This window comes from Chanos chanos, chromosome 3, assembly GCF_902362185.1.
Source record: "Chanos chanos chromosome 3, fChaCha1.1, whole genome shotgun sequence".
Lineage (NCBI taxonomy): Eukaryota > Metazoa > Chordata > Actinopteri > Gonorynchiformes > Chanidae > Chanos > Chanos chanos.
The window spans coordinates 56084503-56106062 of record NC_044497.1 but is presented as its reverse complement, the minus strand read 5'-3'; the positions used below and the strand labels follow the sequence as shown (position 1 = coordinate 56106062).

General features: G+C 47.5%; 1 protein-coding gene across 1 annotated transcript; it reads right to left on the bottom strand.

The window, feature by feature from the left end:
• Positions 1-368: 368 nt before the first annotated feature.
• On the bottom strand, positions 369-16721 carry dpysl2b (dihydropyrimidinase like 2b). The gene is made up of 14 exons (XM_030768145.1): positions 16612-16721; positions 8908-8996; positions 8395-8579; positions 7326-7490; positions 6879-6940; positions 6112-6192; positions 5603-5671; positions 5185-5305; positions 4697-4853; positions 4096-4237; positions 3391-3561; positions 1913-2092; positions 1321-1486; positions 369-460 (listed from the first exon to the last, which is right to left on the bottom strand). Exons 1-14 carry the CDS (start codon positions 16651-16653, stop codon positions 369-371), a joined length of 1722 nt encoding a protein of 573 aa, XP_030624005.1. The 5' UTR covers positions 16654-16721.
• Positions 16722-21560: the final 4839 nt, after the last annotated feature.

Genomic DNA, 21560 nt, shown 5'->3' with positions numbered 1-21560 from the left:
ACACTAAATCATATTATGTACGGAAGTGTTCAAATATGAAGTGTTTTGTGTGTGTGTGTGTGTGTTTTTTTTTTTTCTTCTTTTCTTTGCACGGTGCAAATACTTTTTGTTTTTGTTTTTTATCTCTAGATGTCTCCTCTAGGATGGAGTGACAGGGTCAGGGTTAGAGGAGTGAGAGAAGAGAGAGAGAGAGAGATGGACGGATGGGAGGGGGTGGTGGGCGGTGACGGTCGGGAAAGTGGGGGGGGGGGGGGGAGTCTTGGGCCCTGGGGGAAGGGTTTGGCTCTTGATGTGGGCGTGGTCTTGGCGAACACCCCCTACTTCCAGGCATCCCTCCCCCTCAACCCCCTTTTCGTCTGTGAAGAGGCTTAGCCCAGGGTGGTGATGTTGGCCCTACCACCAGGGGGCGCCACTATGCGCTGGGTGTTACGGCGAGGGACATTGTCGTCAATCTGAGCACCTGCAAACAGAACAGGAGATAAAGACACCACGTTACAGTTTAATTTAGTTTAAAAAACAAAAAGACAGACAGACAGGATCAGTACAAATATGGTAGAAACAGCGCAATGGAGGCAAGAGAGTTAGGATAAAAAAAAAATACCCCATATGACTGGGGATGGGGTTTAGCTGCAGAAGGACAGCGAGGACCACTGTGGTTAACTGGTTCATAACTGATCTCAGACCAGTGCAATATCCCATTTACGCCACAGCTTGCTCACCACAGCTGGGAGAATGTATAGACAAGTAACTAGCACACATTATGTTACTAAACATTATGTTACTAACTTGTTATGTTCACTAACTACAAACTGGACAACTTCCATAAATACAGCGATCTGAGGTCCAGTGGTGTGCCTGTCCATATCCGTATGAATCTTTTGATTCATACAGGTTGGTGTGGCTACACAGAAATTACACACACTCGCATGACACCTCCTGACCAATCAGAACGTTTGTGAGTGTTTGCCGAATGTGTGCATATTTGTTAAGCGTAAGAGCGGTTACTACATTAGACTGCAATGTAATGTGTTGACTTTTCCAAAACAATTTGATCCCAAATCTAAACAGGCCAGGATAATGTTCAAACTCCATATAAGTGCCCAGGAGAGTAAAAACAAGAGAAGAACTGGATTTCTGCAGTTCGCTCCTCCAGGGACCGTGTAGCAGGGTTTCCCTTGGTACTGCTATGAGTCTTTTACTTTCTGTCCTTACAAAGGGAACGAGCACACAGAGAGGAAGCGCTTGTGGCAGCTGTCATGGGTCAAATCCCGTGATGACATCACGCGGGTTTTTTCCCAGTGGACGTGTTAAAGTTCTCACCGGACAGACTGAACCCGGACTGGTGAAGGTTACGGACAGGTTGGCTCGGCTGTTTGGCAGGAGAGGTCTTGGCAGACGACGCAGGGGTGACGGATTTGGGCGTCACAGACACCTCACAGACCGGGCCGTCGTAGAGACCACGGGGGACCCCACGCAGCTCAGCCAACTACAGAAGAGAGAGAGGAGGGAGCATACCTGTCAATCATCACATCCAATAGACCTTCAGTCCTATTAGTCAGACAACATCCAGAGCAAACAGCTCCCAAAGCAATTTAAAACCAAGGCCATCGATCCACTGATAAATTTAGCCAAACACAAACAGACACACACTAACACACATACACACACCCAGATACATACAGACACACACACACACACAGATACATACAGACACACACACACACACACCCGCACACCCAGACACATACAGACACACACATGCACACCCAGACACACACACACACAGATACACACACCCAGATACATACAGAAACACACACACACAGATACATATAGACACATACACACAGACACACACACACACACACACACAGGGAGAGACTCACACACACACACTCACACACACACTAACCTTGCTGCGAGCTTTTATCCTCTTGTAGACGTAGTCGGGGAAGGGCTTGCGCGCGATGTAGCGTCCGGAGCCTTCCGTGGTGTGGAGGTTTCCGTCCTCCAGCACGATTTTTCCCTGACTGATCACCACCAGAGGAGCTCCCCTCACCTCCAGTCCCTCAAAGATATTGTACTCCACAGCCTGCAGGAGAGAGAAGCCACAGCTGGATCTCACACGCTCACAGAACAGGAGACATGGGGAGGCCGCTCAGGGGTCGTGACCTGAGGGGTTCTTTTTCTTTTACCCGCCCCTGGAGACGAGACACATGGGGCGACGGGCGACCGCAGAGCAGAGGGTTTGAAGATTTGTGTCGCACGACAGGCGGGAAAGGTGATGACACAAGAGGAATTCTCACTCTGGGACCTTGTAAGAATGCGAGGCATGAAACTAGAGTGAGATGAGATCTAACAGGCTCAGTGTGTCTGTGGGGAGTCTGCGTCATTCATCTACCGTCTCGTGAAACCGTGTCATTAATCCACCTTCTCATGAAACTGTGTCATTAATCCACCTTCTCATGAAACTGTGTCATTAATCCACCTTCTCAGCCTAATTCCCACTCTGCCGGCCGATCAGCCCACGGGGGTGGAGAGAAAGGCTGTGATTTTCGGAGAGAGTAAAAGGAGGGAAAAGTGTGAGTGGGGCAGGAAGAGGAGAGGAAAGAACAGGGTGTGGGAGGTGATGTGAACACCCTCCAATAAGGCCACTGGCATTGACTTTCACGGCAATGCACCGAGAGTCAAAAACAGCATGAGGTCACTGTGTGTTCAGATACACACCCACACACACACACACACTCATGTACATCCAATGTTGTGTCTGCTAACAATCAGGAGAGACGTGATCCAGCACTCAGACGAAGTTTAAGGATGACATCAGTCCCCTGGGTGTGTGGGGCCCACCCCTCCCCGAACAGAGCACGGCCAATCAGACCACAGCCAATCAGAGCACGACCAATCATCTGTGGTCAGCGCTCAGAGCCGCAACCATAAAAAACTTGTAACTGGCCACAGCTTTACAGAAACACACCTTATTAGGCCAGGGATGGGATGACATCATTCATATTTTATGGCATTTTTTTCCACACTAAATACAGCATGTAATTTTTTTTTTTTTAAGGGAAACAGCCTGTTCTGCTTCCTGTGAGAACAGCTCCTGTGTGTGTTGACTGGGGGATGTTTGTGTGTGTGTGTGTGGGTGAGAGTGTGAGTGTGTCTGTGTGCATATGTATGTGTGTGTGTGTGTGTGTGTGTGTGTGTGTGTATGAGTGTGTTGACTGAGGTGTGTGTGTGGCTGAGTGTGTGTGTGTCTGTGTGCATATGTGTGTGTGTGTGTGTGTGTGTGCAGGTGTGTGTGTTGACCAGGGTGTGTGTGTGTGTGTGTGTGTGTGTGTGTATGTGTATGTGTGTGTGTGTGTGTGTGTGTGTGTATGGGGGACTCACCAGGTTGTGGCTCTTGGCTGAGATGATCTTGGTCACGTCGGGATCCCAGAGGACCAGGTCTGCGTCGGAGCCCACAGCGATGCGGCCCTTCCGCGGGTACAGGTTAAAGATCTTGGCAGCGTTGGTGCTGGTGACAGCTACAAACTGGTTTTCGTCCATCTTCCCAGTGACCTTAAAACAAGCCAGGGAAAGCAAACCAGGGTCTGAGTGGAGATCAGGAGCCAGGCTGATTCAGAGGATATGTGTCAGAGAGCGTGTGTGTGTTGGTGTGTGTGTGTGTGTGTGAGTGTGCGTGTGTCTGAGTGTGCATGTGTCTGAACTGTCTAACTGTGTTATCTATCTGCAGGTTTTAATGAATGCTGATTACAGTAATCATTGGCCTTTGGCAAAACAACAATGAGGTGACTTGCGTATTGGCTAGACATTAACCTCCATCTGATAAATTACAAACAACAGTGAATAGAGTGAACAACAAGATGTCACAATAAATCATGTGTTGTGTATATGAGTGTGTCAAATGAATGTACGACCCTCTATAATTAAATCCTATGAATACATCTCTCTGTCTCTCTCTCTCTGTCTCTCTCTTTGTCTCTCTCTCTGTGTCCCTCTCTCTGTCTCTATCTGTCTGTCTCTCTCTCTCTCTGTCTCTGTCTGTCTCTCTCTCTGTCTCTCTCTCTCTCTCTGTCTCTGTCTCTCTCTCACCACACATTTGTCCCAGATGATGGACATCCTCTCCTCGGTGCCGTTGGTGCCCTCAGGGATGAGGGTGAAGTCGTCTTTGCCCACGGCGCGCTGGGCAGTGTTGAACGTGCAGTGGGCACTGCCAGTCACCTGCAGGTCTCCACTGAGAGGGAAAAGCGCAGAGAGAGAAAAACCTGAGTGTCCACACAGAAACACCGAGAGGAGAGAACAAAGACCAACACCACTCTCCTCTGCATGGCTGTGCTCAGTCAGCGATTTGTGATTTTTTTAACAGTGGAGATGGCCCAGCGGTCACTGACACTAACCCTACAGATTATATAGGAGGATGTCAGTTTAACAAGGGGGATGCATTTTGGCCATTTTGGCATCCCCCCTCATCCCCATACAAATCGCCTACTGGCTGTGGAAATGTGATTACACTGTGCACATTTAAAATGAGTAATATGGAGAAATCAACAGAAATTTAGAAATTTAAAAAAATATGGCAGTGTGACTTTTGGAGCTTTTTCAGGTTCACTGGCTATGGCTTAGTTTTAGTCCAGATGCTCTTTCAGATTTCTCCACACACAAGGCTGAGGAGAACGTGTCGTGTGCATCTTACCAAGAGAGGAGTGAGTTGAGATAATCGGGCGTGGTCGGGTCGGGACTCAGGGGCGGTGACGTGACATAGGCAGCTGCCTTGGCCCAGTTCTTGCTCCAATAGTGGGAGCCATCTGTACCAAGGCTGGCAGTGATTGGCTCTCCGTACACCACAGTGCCTGAACGGACCAATCACATCGCGTTAGTCACAGCGTCCGAGAGTGGAAGAGTCAAACCTTGGAGTCTCTCCACTATGTCGTCATGAGATGGATCTGCGCCCAGCTAAACAGCTCCGGAGCGTCTATGACGACTGCTTCTGGCTTGTTCGTTCAAATTAAAATGATTTTTCACAACATGGCTTGGGATGGGGGCGAATCTGGTTTTAAGCGTGCATTAGAGCCAAGTCTTTACGAGGCGCAGACAGACGCCTCTGAGAACTCAGAAATAGAGTTCCCTGAGATGTCTGAATTTGTTCTGGATGTCCTGGACTGCTCCGTAGGCGACACTCACCTTTCTTCCTGGCTTGGGCGATGACATCAGCAGCACTCTTGCTCATCACCTTGGTGATGTAGAGAGGACAGTTGGTCTGATTGGCCACCGTCACGGCACGGTTTACCGCCTCCGCCTCAACCTGCACGAATCAAAAGACAGCAACAAACGCCTCACTAGAAAGTCAACATAAGACAGTGGAAGTAAGCGCTGGGGTGAGAACAGAGTGAAGAAAAAGGAAGAAAGGTTTCAAACACGTTCAAATTCAAGTTCATTTGTATTGCGCTTTGTAGAATTAAATTGTCTCAAAGCAGGTTTTACCGAGATCAGTGTTTAAACCCCCAGTGAGCAAGTCCAAGGAGACAGTGGCAAAAAAAAAAACCTCCCCAAAATGTAGCGATGATGCGTGACAGAGGAGCACTTGTTTGTTTGTTTTTACCTCCTCAGGACGGCTTAAAACGTGCCCCTCTGGTCCAGTGATGCCCAGCTCCAGAATCCTCCTCTGCTCCTGCACAGAGAAACGACACAAAACAGGGAAAGAATGAACAAAAGAGAGAAAAAGACAGATAAAGTCGTCGGAAGAGTCTTTAAACAAACGTCACAACAATGAACAACACGAGACTTAAGCAAACTCGTTTCAATTACCATCCAACTGGGCAATTTCTCAATTCTGAATTCTGTGTGTTACTACAAATGTCTTCTGGACCATCACAGTTTTCTTAGTTCAAACCTTGTTGTGCCAAATATCTGTTGTCGCTGATTAGACAAGCGTTATGATGTAATCTCTGCTCTCTTAAAGCCTGCCAGTATAAAGTCTGAGAAATCCAAACATAAGATCTCATGTTTTGATGGCAAAGCAGCGAGCCTGTCGTGGACAGATGAGTGGGGAGCAGGGAGGGGCTCGGTGGGAGTTCTGTGGGGGTTTTGGAGTTTGGCTTTGGGACATACCTCAGCAATGATGTCTCCATTCTCCGCATGGACCTGTGCCACGGCTCCCAGATCCCGGATCACGCTGAAAACCTCATAGATCTGCACACACATATACACACACACATATACACACACACGTATACACACACGTGCATGCACACACACACACAGACACACACAGACACACACACACATATACACACATGTGCATGCACACACACACACACACACACACATATACACACACACATATACACACACGTGCACACACACACACACACACACACACACACACACACACACACACACACACACACACACACACACACACACATGTTTAAGTCAGAGTCATGTTGGTTAGCCTTTAGCTGCATCCTTAGAAAACATCCTGTGTATCAATAGACACACTGTGATGGGCAGAGATAATGCATTTGGTGATGCAAAGATTGACGAAAAAGCCTGACAAAAAGGCCCATCAAAAAGACATTAAAGCAAAACTGTCTGGCTGGAGCACTGCCAAAGAGTCCTCACACAGGAGCAACCATCAGCACTGGGCTGTTCTGAGATCAGCGTGCTTTAGAGTCAGACAGAGACGTCTTCTTCTTTCACCCTCAGTCTCTTTGTCTGACCAGCTACAGAGACACTGAGACTTAACACAGGCCTGCACTCACAGTCCACAGGAGGGGCTCGCTTTAGAAGACAAAAGGCTGAAGAGACTCAGGATAGATCATGTGCTGTATGTACCTCACACACAGAGAGCACAGGAGAACTGGGCAGAGTCTCACCTGAGCGTCGGTCAGCTGGAAGACGTCTTTGTACGCCATGTAGACCAGGAAAGAGTTGACTCCTTCACACAGGGATACAGGTGAAAATAAAAAAAAAAAAAAGAATGAGAATTGATTGACAGGCATAGAGACGCTCGACATAGGAGATTCTAATACATAAATAAAGTGGAAAAGTAACTAGACTAAGTCAGTCTGCTCGCTGGCACGCTGAGAGGAAAGGGCCATGGAAGTTCCCATTCCTGAATTTAAATGAGATGGAAACCACGATGAGGGCAGATGAGTATGCCCTAATTACATGTTCAACAGTCATTGTTCAGACATCGTGATGTCAGCATTCATTTCGCTTAATCTCATGTCAGCTGCCACGGAATGTCCCTCTGAAACAAGCGGGCGAGGTCGCGGGGCGCGTTTCGGCTGAAGACTCGCCGACAGTCACGGAGGCCGTACCTTGGTCCTTGACCAGCGTCTCCAGCTCCTCCTGGATGCCTTTATGCCACTCGGTGATGTCCACGTGGAGAGAGTAATCGCAGCAGGACTTCGAGTCGGCCCATTCCCGCCACTGCTCAAAGGCCGAGATCAGACTGGCCCCAGGCTCTGCTACCACGTGGTCGACTGTTCATACAAACACACACGCACGCACGTACACACACACACACACGTACACACACACACAGGCACGCGCACACACGCACGCACGCACACACAGGAAGAGACAGTGAGGTAGACACACAAATAGATGGACAGAGAGATTCAGAGAGAGAGAGAGGGGGAGAGAGAGAGAGAGAGAGGGAGGGAGAGAGAGAGGGAGGGAGAGAGAGGGGGGGGAGAGAGAGGGGGGGAGAGAGAGCAGGGGAGAGAGAGAGAGAGCGTGAGGAAAGAGAGAGAGAGAGGGAGAGAGAGAGCAGGGGAGAGAGAGAGAGAGCGTGAGGAAAGAGAGAGAGAGAGAGAGAGAGAGAGCGTGAGGAAAGAGAGAGAGAGAGCAGGGGAGAGAGAGAGAGAGCGTGAGGAAAGAGAGAGAGAGAGAGAGAGAGTTACAGTCGGTGATTTTCCCTGACTGTAAAGAACATTGTCATTGCGACTGATCCTGAGGAGTACCGACATTCTAAACGTCTGTGATGTTTTATTTATGGCTCTGTTAGCGTGGACTCTGCAGTCCCGCCAGCCTGAGTCAGTGCGTCCTCCTGCAGTCTAATCAAGCTTACTGCTGACTCAGCACAACCTCACAGCACACAGGCCCAGTAAAGACATTACAGGAGACTCAGGCATCAGAATATAGAAAAGCCTGTAATCAGACAAAAACCACCCTGGACTCACTGCTCCTCAGACGGAGCATGTCTGAGGATTAGGGCAAGTCGGGTTTACACTCATATCATTATGTTATTACGAGTGTCGTTTAAACTCACTTAGGATTTACACGCCACTGATGCCAATGCCCCTGACTCCTCTGGCAGCTCTGATACAGACTGCAGACACTGTGAGTGAGGAGGAGGAACTAGGTGATGATGAAGAAACTCACTGATCATTGTGGTGCCCCCTGCCAGGGCGGCGCGGGTGCCCTGGTAGAAGTCGTCGGCCGCGGTCATGCCGCGGTCGGGCATCTGGAATCGCGTGTGCACGTCGATGCCGCCCGGCATCAGCATGCGGCCGTGAGCTTCGATGGTCTTCACCCCGCCAGGGACAATCAGATTCTCCCCAATTTGCCTGAGAGAGCGACGGGAAGACACCATGATAAACACGAGGTGACTGGTGTTGGTTATTCTTCAAGACATGATTTCTCAGTTGCCAGAACAACTTAAATTAAAAATCACGGCTGTTCCTCAGCTGTTCTCTTTAGCTGTTCTCCTTGGCTGTTCTCCTGCTGGATAGTTGGGCTCGATTCATCTGGCTAACAGAGAAATCCTGCTTTGTGGAATGCCCTTCTGATCTATGCTATATGTTGAAATGAATGAATTTACGCCATTTCACAATCACTTGAAAGTGACAGTTGGGATAGATGAGGTTCTGAACTCACTGAAAACCCGAGACTCACTTTATCAGACCATCCTCCATGTAGATATCAGCACAGAAAGACTGGTCATCATTCACAATCTTCGCTCCCTTGATCAGGAGACGGTCGCTCTGAAAAACACACAAAAACATCAACTGTTTTCACAAAGAAAACAACAGCATTGCATCATGATTTGGATTTGGATAGCATTACATGAATGTAGAAAAAAAAAATGCTTGTATGAACTGCAACACACACACACACACACACACACACACTCACACACAGAGTGCACTCATTAGAAGAAGAGAGAAAGAGAGATCTAAACTGTTCCCAGAATGCCGTTCAGGTTCCAGGAGGCAGAATGGGAAACATGGTCACAGCACTGCTGTCAGTATTAGACAGAACCCGGGGGGGGGGGGGGGGGGGGCGCAAAATGACGTGCATGTGCTAATATCAATGTCAAAGCCCAAGTGGACTGAGGGTGGGTACGGTGAGGGTGTTCTCCAACAGCTTGGCAGCCCGGGAGAGAAGATCCAATGATCCAAAGCCAAAGCCATGATATTCATTTCACTGGAACCATCTCAAGTGAGGCTACCAGGCTGGCCATTGTGTTTGGCACCATGGCAACGGAAGTCGCGTTGTGTGTTAAGTCACGTCACTCAGTGCTGTGTTATGTGCTAATTAAAGGATCTGGCCCGGCTTGTGGCAGAGCCCCCCCCCCCCTTCCTGCACCCACAATGTGCCCAGCACAGATGTTCCAGTTGGCACTGCGTCCGACAGTGCCACTTCACAATATGTTCCGACGTTTGAGTTTTGCTCTGTTCTGGCCTGGCCAACGGCTCCGACACTGAACCCCCTCTGAAACCCCACCCCCCCACCCCCCATCGCTAGAATGTAGATAAGATATGGAACAGTTCTTAAACAGCGCACACACAGTCCCAGAATGCAACGGTCCGGGCCGGCAGCGATGAATGAAGCATGAGCCAATCGTCAACCGAAAGCCAAAGGCATTTCAACACAAGCCAAAGATCTGTAGCATTCTCATTCGGAGTCCTCACCAAAGAAACAATGGATGTCTCCCACTTGGGGAAAGCTGGAGGGAGAGCAGGAGGAAAGAAAATATTTTGGGGGGCTGGTGGGGTCCATGTTATTATTATCTAAACAGATGTACGGCCTATTCTGTGACGTTTTCTCACGAGCGACCGAAAACAGTCATCCGGGGTGTCTGCGTACGCCCCTGCTCAAACGTCGGGGGAAAAGGCATCCGCCCAGAACGGATGGACGGCGGTCGGCTAAAAGCAGATAGCCCGTCTCGTTCGTCCGCTCCGACCGAGAGAACCCGCCCGAGGGACGGACGAGGGAGTCTGATTCCGCCCACAAGTTCGCTCTCTTTTCACTGGAGTGACGGAGCAGCTTCAGATCAGTCATCAACGCCTTTGTGTGTCTCGCCCGATTGGCTGAAAGGTCTGAGAGAGGAACAGACCCCCCCCCTCCTCCCTTTCTCTCTCTCTCTCCGGTACCCCTGTATCTCTCCACTGCCCCAGTGGCACTTCCATTTCTTCCAAAAGGGGGAGGGACGGAACAGTTCCAGTCACACGGTCTGCTGCGTGTTCCGAAGACAAAGCCTCTACTGTTTGGACTCCCGCTTCTTTAGATGCGTGTTGGCAACTCCTCCACGCTGGCCTTTGCATAGCTGCCTCCTGCAACCCCCCCCACAGAAAAAACAAAATAGTCTCGTATGGCTACGTCTCTTCACACACACACACCCCCACCCCCCTGGCCTAGGCATGAGTCCCAGGCTAAAAAAACCAAAAGTTCAGTTCATCATGAACGGACCAAACTCCCTCAGAGACGCGTTTTATTGCTGACAGTGGGTTTGATTTGGATACTCGACCCGCCTTGTTTTGAGACTGGATACATGGCGGTTGGATCTGAGTCTCAGCGTAACAGCACATGCCCATGTCTTCAAACAGATGTCACCCCCTCCAGGGGCAAACACAGGTGACTTGAACTGAAAGGCTGTGTGGATGGCAGAAGTGTCTTTGGCTTTGACATTCATCCACCAAACTGCTCCTGTGTAAGAGTCACCGTGTGACCGTTACTGTCATCTTTCCAGCACAGAGAGATAAACGGGGATTAACCTGGTTAATGACCATTGACACCTGATGAATAAACATTAGCATAGCACAAATCCCTCGGTGATAAACGAACCCTGAGGGGTAAGAGCAGACATGCACAGGTCCAGTTACAGAGGGCAGGACTCCTGCTGCTTTTTTTAACAGACGGAATATGAATAATATGGAGGTTTCTGATCAGAAGAGCAGAGTATACACCTGTTTTCTTGATTTTAAAAAAGAAAAGAAAAGAAAGGACCCTCTATTGGAGGGTAAAAAGGCAAGTAAAGGGTGTCTGAGAATAACTCCTGGGTTTTCTCACAGTGTGGAGCTGATGTTGGTGATGACGTGTTTAACAGTTTACAAAGGTCAGGACAAATGTATATCAAAAGCTTTAAGATAAAAGATTTTCAGAACTGTTTATATGGATGGGGATAGTGAGATTATGTATTGGTGTTTGTTTGATTTTTCTGTAAGGTTCTCAGGACAACAGTGAGCGGTTCTGTTTAATCTAACACAGGTTTCTGGACAGACTTTAATTGAACCAGTCTAAACTGTAAAGCGAACAGTGGCTGTGAGTTCACATGGACTGGGCAGCCAAAGGTGTATGACACTGAAATGAATCCATCCATCCATCCATCCCTCTAGAGAACACAATAACAAAGGATACATTACAGATAAAATTTTTCCTGTTTACCCAAACTCATCTCCTAATCAACTCCTAATTTAAGTACAGAACATTTAAGTACAAAAAAACCCACTGAATATCTTACTAATTCACTACTTCGTGCAATTTTCCCAATCTTGCCGACATTGACACATTAACATACATTTCACTGCGATGGACTGGCGACCTGTCCAGGGTGTTTCCCCAGCCTTTTGCCCAATGAACGCTGGGATAGGCTCCAGCACCCCCCCCCCCCCCCCCCCCCGTGGCTTTGGAAATGAGTGAGTGAGTGAGACGTACATTTCAACTGCTAGTGCAGCCAATGATGTTCTATTATAATTCAGAACCGTGTTGCATACGGTAGCACAGAGACAGTGCTCAGGCCACTACAGCGTGGGATGAATCTGCCTAAAAGAAGGTTTCCTTCCCCCTGTGCTTGTCCTGGCACTGGTCCAAAGTATCACACAGATGAATACCAAGCGTATGAGAACACACAGGGGCCACACGCAAACAGGATGTGAACCACTCCGCACTCCGACCGTTCCACGCGCTGACCGCGAAAAAAAAACAAAAAAAAAACGGACAATCGCGCGGCTCGTTGCGTAACGCGTCTTTCAGAGGCGCTCGTACTACAGCTCAAGAGCGTGCGGTCGTTAAGAAGCCCCCCGAAAGTGCAAGCGCAGATGTGAACCTGCAAACCCCACAGGACAGCGGAGGAATTCCCTGTGCCAAGTGCGCTTCCTCCAGAACGAGAAGGAAGCAAAACAGGAACGCTGCCCCGAGTGAAAAACACCACTTCCAGAACGTTCCACTTGAGATAGTCCTCTTTCAGTGTCTGACGAGATGCTTCAAAAAGATGGAAAAACAAATTAAAGATGGAAAAAGAAAAAAGAAAAGGAAAAGGAAATTTGTAAGGAACAGACAGCTAAAACCTCCAATTAGGGATGCTGATCTGATCCGAGATCAGCTTTAAAGGAAAACCAAATCACTGGCACCTGTGATGTCTTTCCCTCGAGTGGCAGTATTTAGGAGATCAGCCAGACAGAGCGTGCTCAAAGCCAAACGAAAGAATATCAGTCCATCCAGAGATAATCGGAGACGGTTATTTCAGATTATTCACATTATATATATGAATGTAACCAATGTGAGAGTGAGTCAAAGCAGACTCTCAGGTCAGGAACAGCAGTGCTGTGTGTATAGAGTGCACATGTAAACTCAGAGTCACTGCTGACTTGGTTGGGTCAAAAGTTTGCGGTGAATGTAACCACCATAGGCCTGCAGACAGATTCATCCTCTTGACGACTGTCTCCTGAGACCACTGCTTATCTCACCGGAAAAAAGGCAGACAAACATGCCAAGCAAAGCCCTTTAAAATTCACAGACCTTACAAACAGCCAGACCCTCAACACACATGCACTTGCACTGACACACAAACACACACGCACACACACACACACGCGCACAAACACACATGCACGCACACACACACAAAAACACACGCACACACATACACATAGTCACTTATGCAAACACATATACGGTCATACTTGAACATTTTAAAGTTTTGGTTAAGCCAACAATCTGACTAGGGAGTCATCTGTCATTGGTTCCTTTTAAAAGTGGTTTAGAGTGTATTCAGTGTTTGTGTCCCGGCACATAGGGGCAGCTTACAGACAAGCGGTGAGGGCCTACAGAAGTTTACATGCGTGACTACCTGTTTTCCGTCCTCTCAGTTTCTGAGGAGGGGTGGGGAGACCTCCCTCCTCACACGGAAAGCATTACGAGTAGGGAAATCCTGTATGTGATGCGGAGAAGGGGACCCCACATTACTGGTGAACCGGTGCCAGTTTGGACAGAGACTGGGGTTGGTGTAGTCTGAGAGCACAAAGTGTCTGAGGGCACAGTGCATTCTGGGACAGGTCGCAAGGGTGGAGGTGGGCAATGTGGGTGGGCGTGGGGTGGGGGGTGGGGGGGTTGGGGGGCTGATCTTGTTTCAGTGGTGACCGGCTGGCTGAACTCAGAAATGGTTCCATAGGAAAATGGAAAGTTTGAAAGAAAAGAAAAGAAAAGAAAAGAAAAGAAAAGAAAAACAACACAAAGAATACCCCCAGATCTTCTCGTTTATGTAAAAAGGGAAACTTAGACAAATCGCTAAGAAACCATACATTACTAATCTAGCCAATCCACACCGGATGTCCTGCGTGTGCTCTCTTGTCCTGTCTAAATGAGCAGATGTGAGGCTGGTCTTCAGGGCGTCTTTTTTCCTCTCAGGCCTGTGATCATGCAGTGAGAGGCTGTTAATGACAGAGGAAAAACGGCTGCTGATATAAAGAGATGACATTCATTTTTAATGAAGGGCTCCCAAGTGCTGCTCCCCATAGTCTGTCTGTCTGTCTGTCTGTCTGTCTGTCTGTCTGTGCAGCTGGTCAGGGTAGCCCCCCCCCCCCCTCGCATCACCCCCACCCCCCATCTCCATTAACCTATTAACCATTACCTTCCCCCTCATGACCTCACAAACCATGACCTCACAAACCCTGTGTGCGTACAGAGGACGAAAAGAGGAAATTCACCAACTGCACTCCTCCCTGTCAAATATGATCCCCGAAATTGGATTAATTTGAGCAGTTTACCATCTGTGTGTGTGTGTGTGTGTGTGTGTGTGTGTGTGTGTGTGTGTGTGTGTGTGTGTCTGTGTGTGTGTGTGTGTGTGTGTGTGTGTGTGTGAGAGAGAGAGAAAGCTATATATAGAAAAAATATAAGTAGATCATATTATGCGTATTCTGTAAATAGAAGCTGATATGTCAGAGACACTGGAGGAAGAAGATGAAGCATTTCCTGTAGACTCCTGTAAAGCAGAGTGAATTGACAGCTATGGGGCGAGGCACATAAGTGCCCTGCATGCTTTCAGTCCGCACACACGCTGCAGCACGGGGGCTGCTGATGGACTGGGCCTGGAGCGGAGTTTGACTGGGGGGGGGCATTCTGGCCACTGAGGGGCAACAGGGGGGGCAGGGTCTGGGTCAGTGCTGCAGCTCTGTGTGTAATGTACAGTCTGTCTCTTTTACCCAGTGTGCTTTCACACACACACACACACACAAACAGGCATGCACACGTGCACACACACACACACACTCACACACACACACACACACACACACACACGCACTCACACACACACACACACGCACACACAAACAGGCATGCACACACGCACACACACACACACTCATACACACACACACACACGATTGTATGAGAGAGTGTTTCAGTGTGTCTCAGTCATCGCTGTGTGACTGTATTTTATTGGTTGCAGGCCATGGAGACAGCAGAGCCTCATGCTCGTTGCAACAGGGGTGTGGCAGAGATATGCTCACCAGTCTGTCTCCCCAGTTCATCCTGTTATTTCTCCATTGATTCCAGTTTCCATTTTCCCACTGTTTCCAGTCCAGTCCACATCTCTAGCACTGTGCACGATTCACATTCATATGCAAAATTTAAGAACCTGAGGGGTTCTAAGGATGTGTGTGTGTGTGTGCACACCAGACACTGCCTAATGACCTGTAAGCTCAGTGGCTAAGACGTTGTGCTGTTTCAGTTTCAGGCTGGATAAAAATGGTGCGAAAGCCAAACCTTATTCATCTGTGCAGACAAGCTGACAACGTGCTACAATGCTCCTTCTACAGCTCCCTGCCAAAGCCTGCTCCAAACTGCTGCTCTCTTTGTTAAGACACAAAAGCTAACCCATCCGCAGCCAGACGGAGAGAATTCAGCGTGTTTGACCTTTCAGGTCACAAAATCAGAATCTTGTGAAAACGGTTAAAAGAAGGGGAAAAAGACTTAATGCATCGCGAACACCTGTTTATAGCAGGTGCGCATAAAACGGCACACTGAGTACCCGGTCTTTTGGGGAGGGGTGGAGACGCTTGAAGGGCTCTCTCTCTCTCGCTCTCTATTGTGAGTAAGGAGAAATTGTTCAAGCCGGGGGAAAAGAATGCGACCGCTCCGAATGCATGCGACTTCCAAACACCTTCAACTACGCGAAATTGTACTATTTACTCCGAACGTCTGATGAGAGAACAGGCTAAGCGTCGCCGAAGGAAACTGGATACTCGTCCCCTCCCGCATGTTCGCGGCTTTCCATTATCTTACGCCGCTCTCTCGAAACGCCATGATCGGCGCATTCAGTGCGACTGCACAGTGAATAAAACCACACCGCCCCTGCTCACAGCGAGAACAAAAATAAAAAAAAAGAAAGAGAGCCAACAGTCGCCAACGGTCTTCAACGGGCACCCCAACCACATCCATAAATATATATGTGAACCGCATTATTCCAACTGATCGTTATATAAAAAAAAACTTGAACCACTGCTGCGGATGGGCGGATGCGAGAAATCTATCGCATTTGTTCCACCAGTTGGCGTGCCGTGATACCCGGTCGGTCTCATAACAAAGAACATCGCCCCGACATTGCAGAAATGCCTTTCCAGTGCGTGTGGTCTGTTTTCAACATCACCCACTTCAAGTAAAAATACATTAGAGTAAACACCCATACATTCGTAGCCTAGTTTTACTCAAGAGCCGTTCAGGACACAAACAATGTGAACTCTACAGAGCAACTCTATCCAGCGGTAGGCTATCGCTACGGCAATCCCAGCGACCTCATGAATTCTGAATGACAGCTGATTTCCATCGCCTCAGAGTCACTGGTCTGCTCCAAAAAAAAAACAAAAGTAGAAACGTCCAAGTTACAACACACATCTGGCAAAACTCAAAGCAGCATACGGATTTCTAGCAGACGCGAACAGGTCTTTTACCTTTTGTAAGTGTGTGCAGGAGAGACAAGCTATTTTTAATATGTGCTACAAAGGACCGCTAGCTTCCAGCTTTTTTCAGCAAGCGACGCCATAGTCATCAGAGCTTGTCTAAAAGAATACAGAAACGCTTTTTTCCCATTGAACTCACAGTTATGCGGGGAATATTCTTCTTGCCCTGATAGCCGGACATCTTCTCCGTTGTGTCTTGTCTATGCCTTGATGAACCGTTATCACCGTTATGGAATGAATTCAGGTTGCTTTGAAGTGGGAATGGCCAACAGCGATTTTTTTTGTTTGTTTTTTTTGCGAGAAAAGAAATAATAATAGCGTGGAGGAGGCCCGAAAAGCGCAAAGAAAGCAGATGAAAATCAGAACCCAGAGTCCCGTCTCCTCTTCCTTTCTCCACCGATGCACCAAGTCCACCCAGACTCTCTCTCTCAAACGGAGAGAATTTTAGAGCGGAGGTCAGCGTGCATGCGCAGAGCCCCGCCCTACTCCCATGGATAACCAGCCCTCCCCCGTGTCCACTTCTGGAGCACGGGACAGGGGAGGGAGTCTTTCGAGCGTGCCAAATGATTCGGCGTATGTTCCGCATACAAAAAGGATCCGTATTTGTACAGTCGTGTCGTAATTGATTCGAGGCACACTGAGGCGTATCCCCTCTTTTTCATGTTCAAATGCCACATGTTGCGCTGCTCACTACATAAGGCTACCCTAACTCATCTCAGTCCACGTCAGGAGTATTAAAATAATTGCAAAATAAAAGCAAGAATAATAAGATAACAACATACAACTACTACTACTACATATAACAACAACAACAACAACAACAACAACAATAATAATATTAATAACAATTCATTGTTTTTGTGCATTAGTTGTGTTAGTGAAAAGAGCTGGGGTCTGAGGTAGAGGAGCAAGAGTTTCCTTTCACTCCTAATGTTTCCACAGTCAGACTGTGGGCTTGGTGTTGACACATCCTGCTCTGTCTTTTGACACTGTAACTGTTACAGTTCATCCATTTAGCTGTTTCTTCCACGGTCACCATGAGACACAAATGTTAACTGTATCATTACAAACATACTTGTTATATGATGCATAATGGGAGCTGTGTCTGCCTGTGCATTATGGTCATTATGGGAGGACTGGGCCAGAGTCCTGCAGTCATCTGGACTCTGTGGTTGCCCTGCTGCAGTGCCTGTTATTGATTAGTCCTGTCGTTAAAAGCCATCAGTGGGGAAAATACCATGCAGCAGTTCCCACTCAGCTCAGCTGAACACCAGCACTAGAATAGACTTCTCTTTCTCTCTCTCTGTGTGTGTGTGTGTGTGTGGGTGGGTGGGGGTCATCTGTCTGCATATGAATGTCTGTATGTGTATGTGTGTGTGTCTCTTTCCGTCTATGGATGTGTGTGTTTCTGTCTCTGTCTATGGATGTGTGTGTTTCTGTCTCTGTCTATGGATGTGTGTGTGTTTCTGTCTATGGATATGTGTGTCACAGTCTACGGAACTGTGAGCCTGTCTATGGATGTGTGTGTGTGTGTGTGTGTGCATGAGTCTTTCACACAGCACTTTTCTTGACCTCAACATTGAGTCATCATGAATCTTTCCACTACAAGGCAAGGTTACAGATATATCTCTATTGTCTAAACATGACTGGCAAAATCCCACCACCCACCACCCAGAACACACACACACACACACACACACACACAGGCGCGGGGGCTAATGGGCCTTGAAATGACACTGCCTGAGGAGACGCAGCTTCACTCCTCCCTCTGTCGTCTCCCAGACTGAGACGCTTATTCTGGCAGGAGAAGGAGAAACGCAGCATCCACCCAGGAAGCGGAGGACAGAGCAGCGTTCCTGAGTTTCCTCCTCCACAGTTCGCTGTGTCCTCGCCCAGCCCAATCATCATCACTCAGTCCCTTCAAAAAACCCTCTCTGTAACTATGGTTACTGCGCGCCAAGATACACCAGCTGGAGAGTGTGGAATCTTACCTTTGAATTTTTTGGCATGAGCCACTGGGCTGACTCACACAGAGAGCAATGCACAAGGAGAATGTCTACTTCCCACAACACAGGCCCCCCCCACCCCACCCCCCCAACTAAGATTTCACTGTATAGGCCATGAAATGAATCCTTCAGGGCAAAACACATACATATCATTCATTCAAGATGTTTTTCTTTATTTACTGCTGTCAGTCATTGTTCCTCTCATTTTTCAGACAATGGGTGAAAACATTCTTGTTTAGTATGTAAGCTTCAGTCTCATTATTAACCTGGTGAATGTACTGCTCATGTCTAAATAAGTCTGTTAACTGTCACTGCTGCAGACTGGGGAGTTAAAGCTACATTCTAAACAAGCACATCTATGCAACAGAAAATAGAATGTGTTTGTTGAAATTTCAGAGCAGTTGTGTGTGCATTTACTCTGGCTTTTTATGCATGCAGGAGGCAGTGAGAATCTAGTTGTGTGTTATAGATGAGACATCAGCAGTGTTCCATTATAAAACAGGATTGTGACTTGTGGAGTTTCATGCCAACAGCATGAATACACTGTGACTTCAAATCCACAGATGACACATGTAAAGACACATCCCTAACCACGTACACTGAAACACTGCAGGTATTTTCCTCTGTCGACCAAAAGTTACCAAGCACATCAGCATGTTACTTAGTGTGTTATTAAAATTTAAAATGAGTGCCTGCTCCATAGGAGCTGTCAAATATTTATTTATTTATATTATTTATTTATGTATGTATGTAGGGGTAATAGAAAGGTCATCCTGGTCTGAGTTCTCAGCCCTTGTTTTCCGAACCATACTGATTTTTGCATGTCCGTTTTTTTCTGATCCTCCAATATGACATTGCTAAGATACCCAACTTGAACCTAAAACATTATTACACAGAGTCTGTGTGTGTGTGTGTGTGTGTGTGTGTGTGGGGGGGGGGGGTGTTAGTGGGCACTGATCACCCTAACTCCAGTTTTCAGGGGAAACACTTGGTATACTTTGTCAGGTAAAAAACATGGGTAAAACAGTGTTTGGCAATAATGCAGGACCTGCATGTGGTTCTAAGGATGAGGATAAAGATTCTGTGTTTACTGCTAATGTTAAACGTTTATCGTCTCAACATCTGCCCACAGCTGGAGGATGGGTGTGACCCTTACTTTGCACAAGGCAAAGAAATTCAGTCAGCTCACTCCTTCCTTTCTCCAGGATAGATAGATAGATAGACAGATAGACAGATAGATAGATAGATAGATAGATAGATAGATAGATAGATAGATAGATAGATGAGACGAGAGGAACGTATATCGTTAAGACTCCTCTGAATAGGATTCAGAAACGCCCGAATGACGAGGCACAATCCCCGGGTCTCTTACCTTGTCGTTTATGTTTTGCAGCGCCTCTTTGCCGGTGCTTTTCCGTATCTCAACCTTTCTCGGCTGAGAGATGTCTCTCTGCTGGTCTATGACCCGACCGTCTGTCTTTCCTCCTCCTTTTCCTGAGGACAGAGCGTCAAAATCCAGCGTCTTGTTATCCGCCGAACCCTCCACCGGACAGAACATGCCACAAAATTTCTGGCGCGGTGGGTGAGGGCTGCCCGACCCCATTGTTTTGAAGAAAGCGGGGACATCCTCGGCAGTAGACATAATCTCAGAGCGAACCCTCTGACTCTTCTGAAAAAAAAAAGCGTTTTTGATGAGAACGTAATGCTCCCAAAGAGATCCAACAGCGCGCGGTCCGTAAAAGTGCAGGTGGGGTTCACTGCACGAGCTGCATCAATATGCTCCGCTCGTTACTCACAGCTGAAAAGCTACATGAAAAACGGAACGTCAATAATCAGTGAAACTAGACAACCTTACCGCAGAGCATCACTTTTCTCACTGCAAATGTGCGCTGTCATTCAATTCTGATTTCAAAATCTCAACATGTAAAATGCAATTCTGTTGCTTCACGGTGTTTTTAGTTGAAGGCGTGAAGCAACAATCTGTTGAACGCATCTAATAAGAACTACGTTAAGGGCTATAGGACGTAAATTATTATTTCAAAAATGGACTCAAAGATTGTCACGGACAACTGCATACCAACTAAGGTGCCTTGAATAGCTGCAGCTGATGTTAATGCTGCACGTCTTGTTTTTCAATGCATCTGACGACAGGAATTGTAACAGAGAACTTTTACATCGCCTGATCTGTGAGAGAGCATTAGGATTAGCGTTACCGTTGAAGGATGGTGCAGAAAGACGAGAGGAAACTTCGCCGGAGGTCTGTTTCTGATCAGGGGAGCGGCGAGTTTATTTCCCGGAAGTCACGCGGTTAAAGGGTTAAAAAAAAGGGAAGAGATGCTTGTGGTCATGTATTGTCTCAAACTCCAGATCCCACGGTATGACGTGACGATGTCATAAAGAGAAAACCGCTCCTGTAACAGAATCTTTCGCCCTGTTAAGTCTTGTTTCAAAAAATCTATCCGATGGCCCTTTTCGATGAGACCAATTTCTGCAATGCACTTGATGGATATCTCAGATAGAAAAGAAAAATTTGGTGGCGATTTGAAAAAGCTCGAGCAGCAATAAGTCGTCTTTGATAATTGCAGTGTCACGCCTCGGTCTTTAGAGTAGGCGCTGTCCCTTCAGCACCATAGCCGTGTGTGACCGAGCACAAATCGCTCACGAGAGTATGCTAAGAGTTTTCTGCTAGCTTTGAAATGCAGTTACTCTTAATTTTATGCGACACTTCCGGGGGATTTTTACTCAGTCAGAAGGATAACCGGCTTGTAAAAAAAGGCGGAGAATTTCTCGGTGCATATTTCTTTCATTGCCCCGAAAAAACTTGCCGCATGCTCAGAATCGAGATATGTGAAGCAAGCAGCTAGAAATTTGTGAGATGGACATGAATCATCACTATCTAAAAACAACATAAAACACAACAAAACACAACACAACAACGAAATACTGTTTTTCTCAGTTGTTTATTTTTGCCCTGTTATGAGTTCTTTTTATATGCGAAGTATGTGTTTATTCAGAAAGTTGAAATCGTTGGTCGTTTGGTTAAGCATGTGCGAGCACCGATTTTAAAAACGCGTAGCCCGTG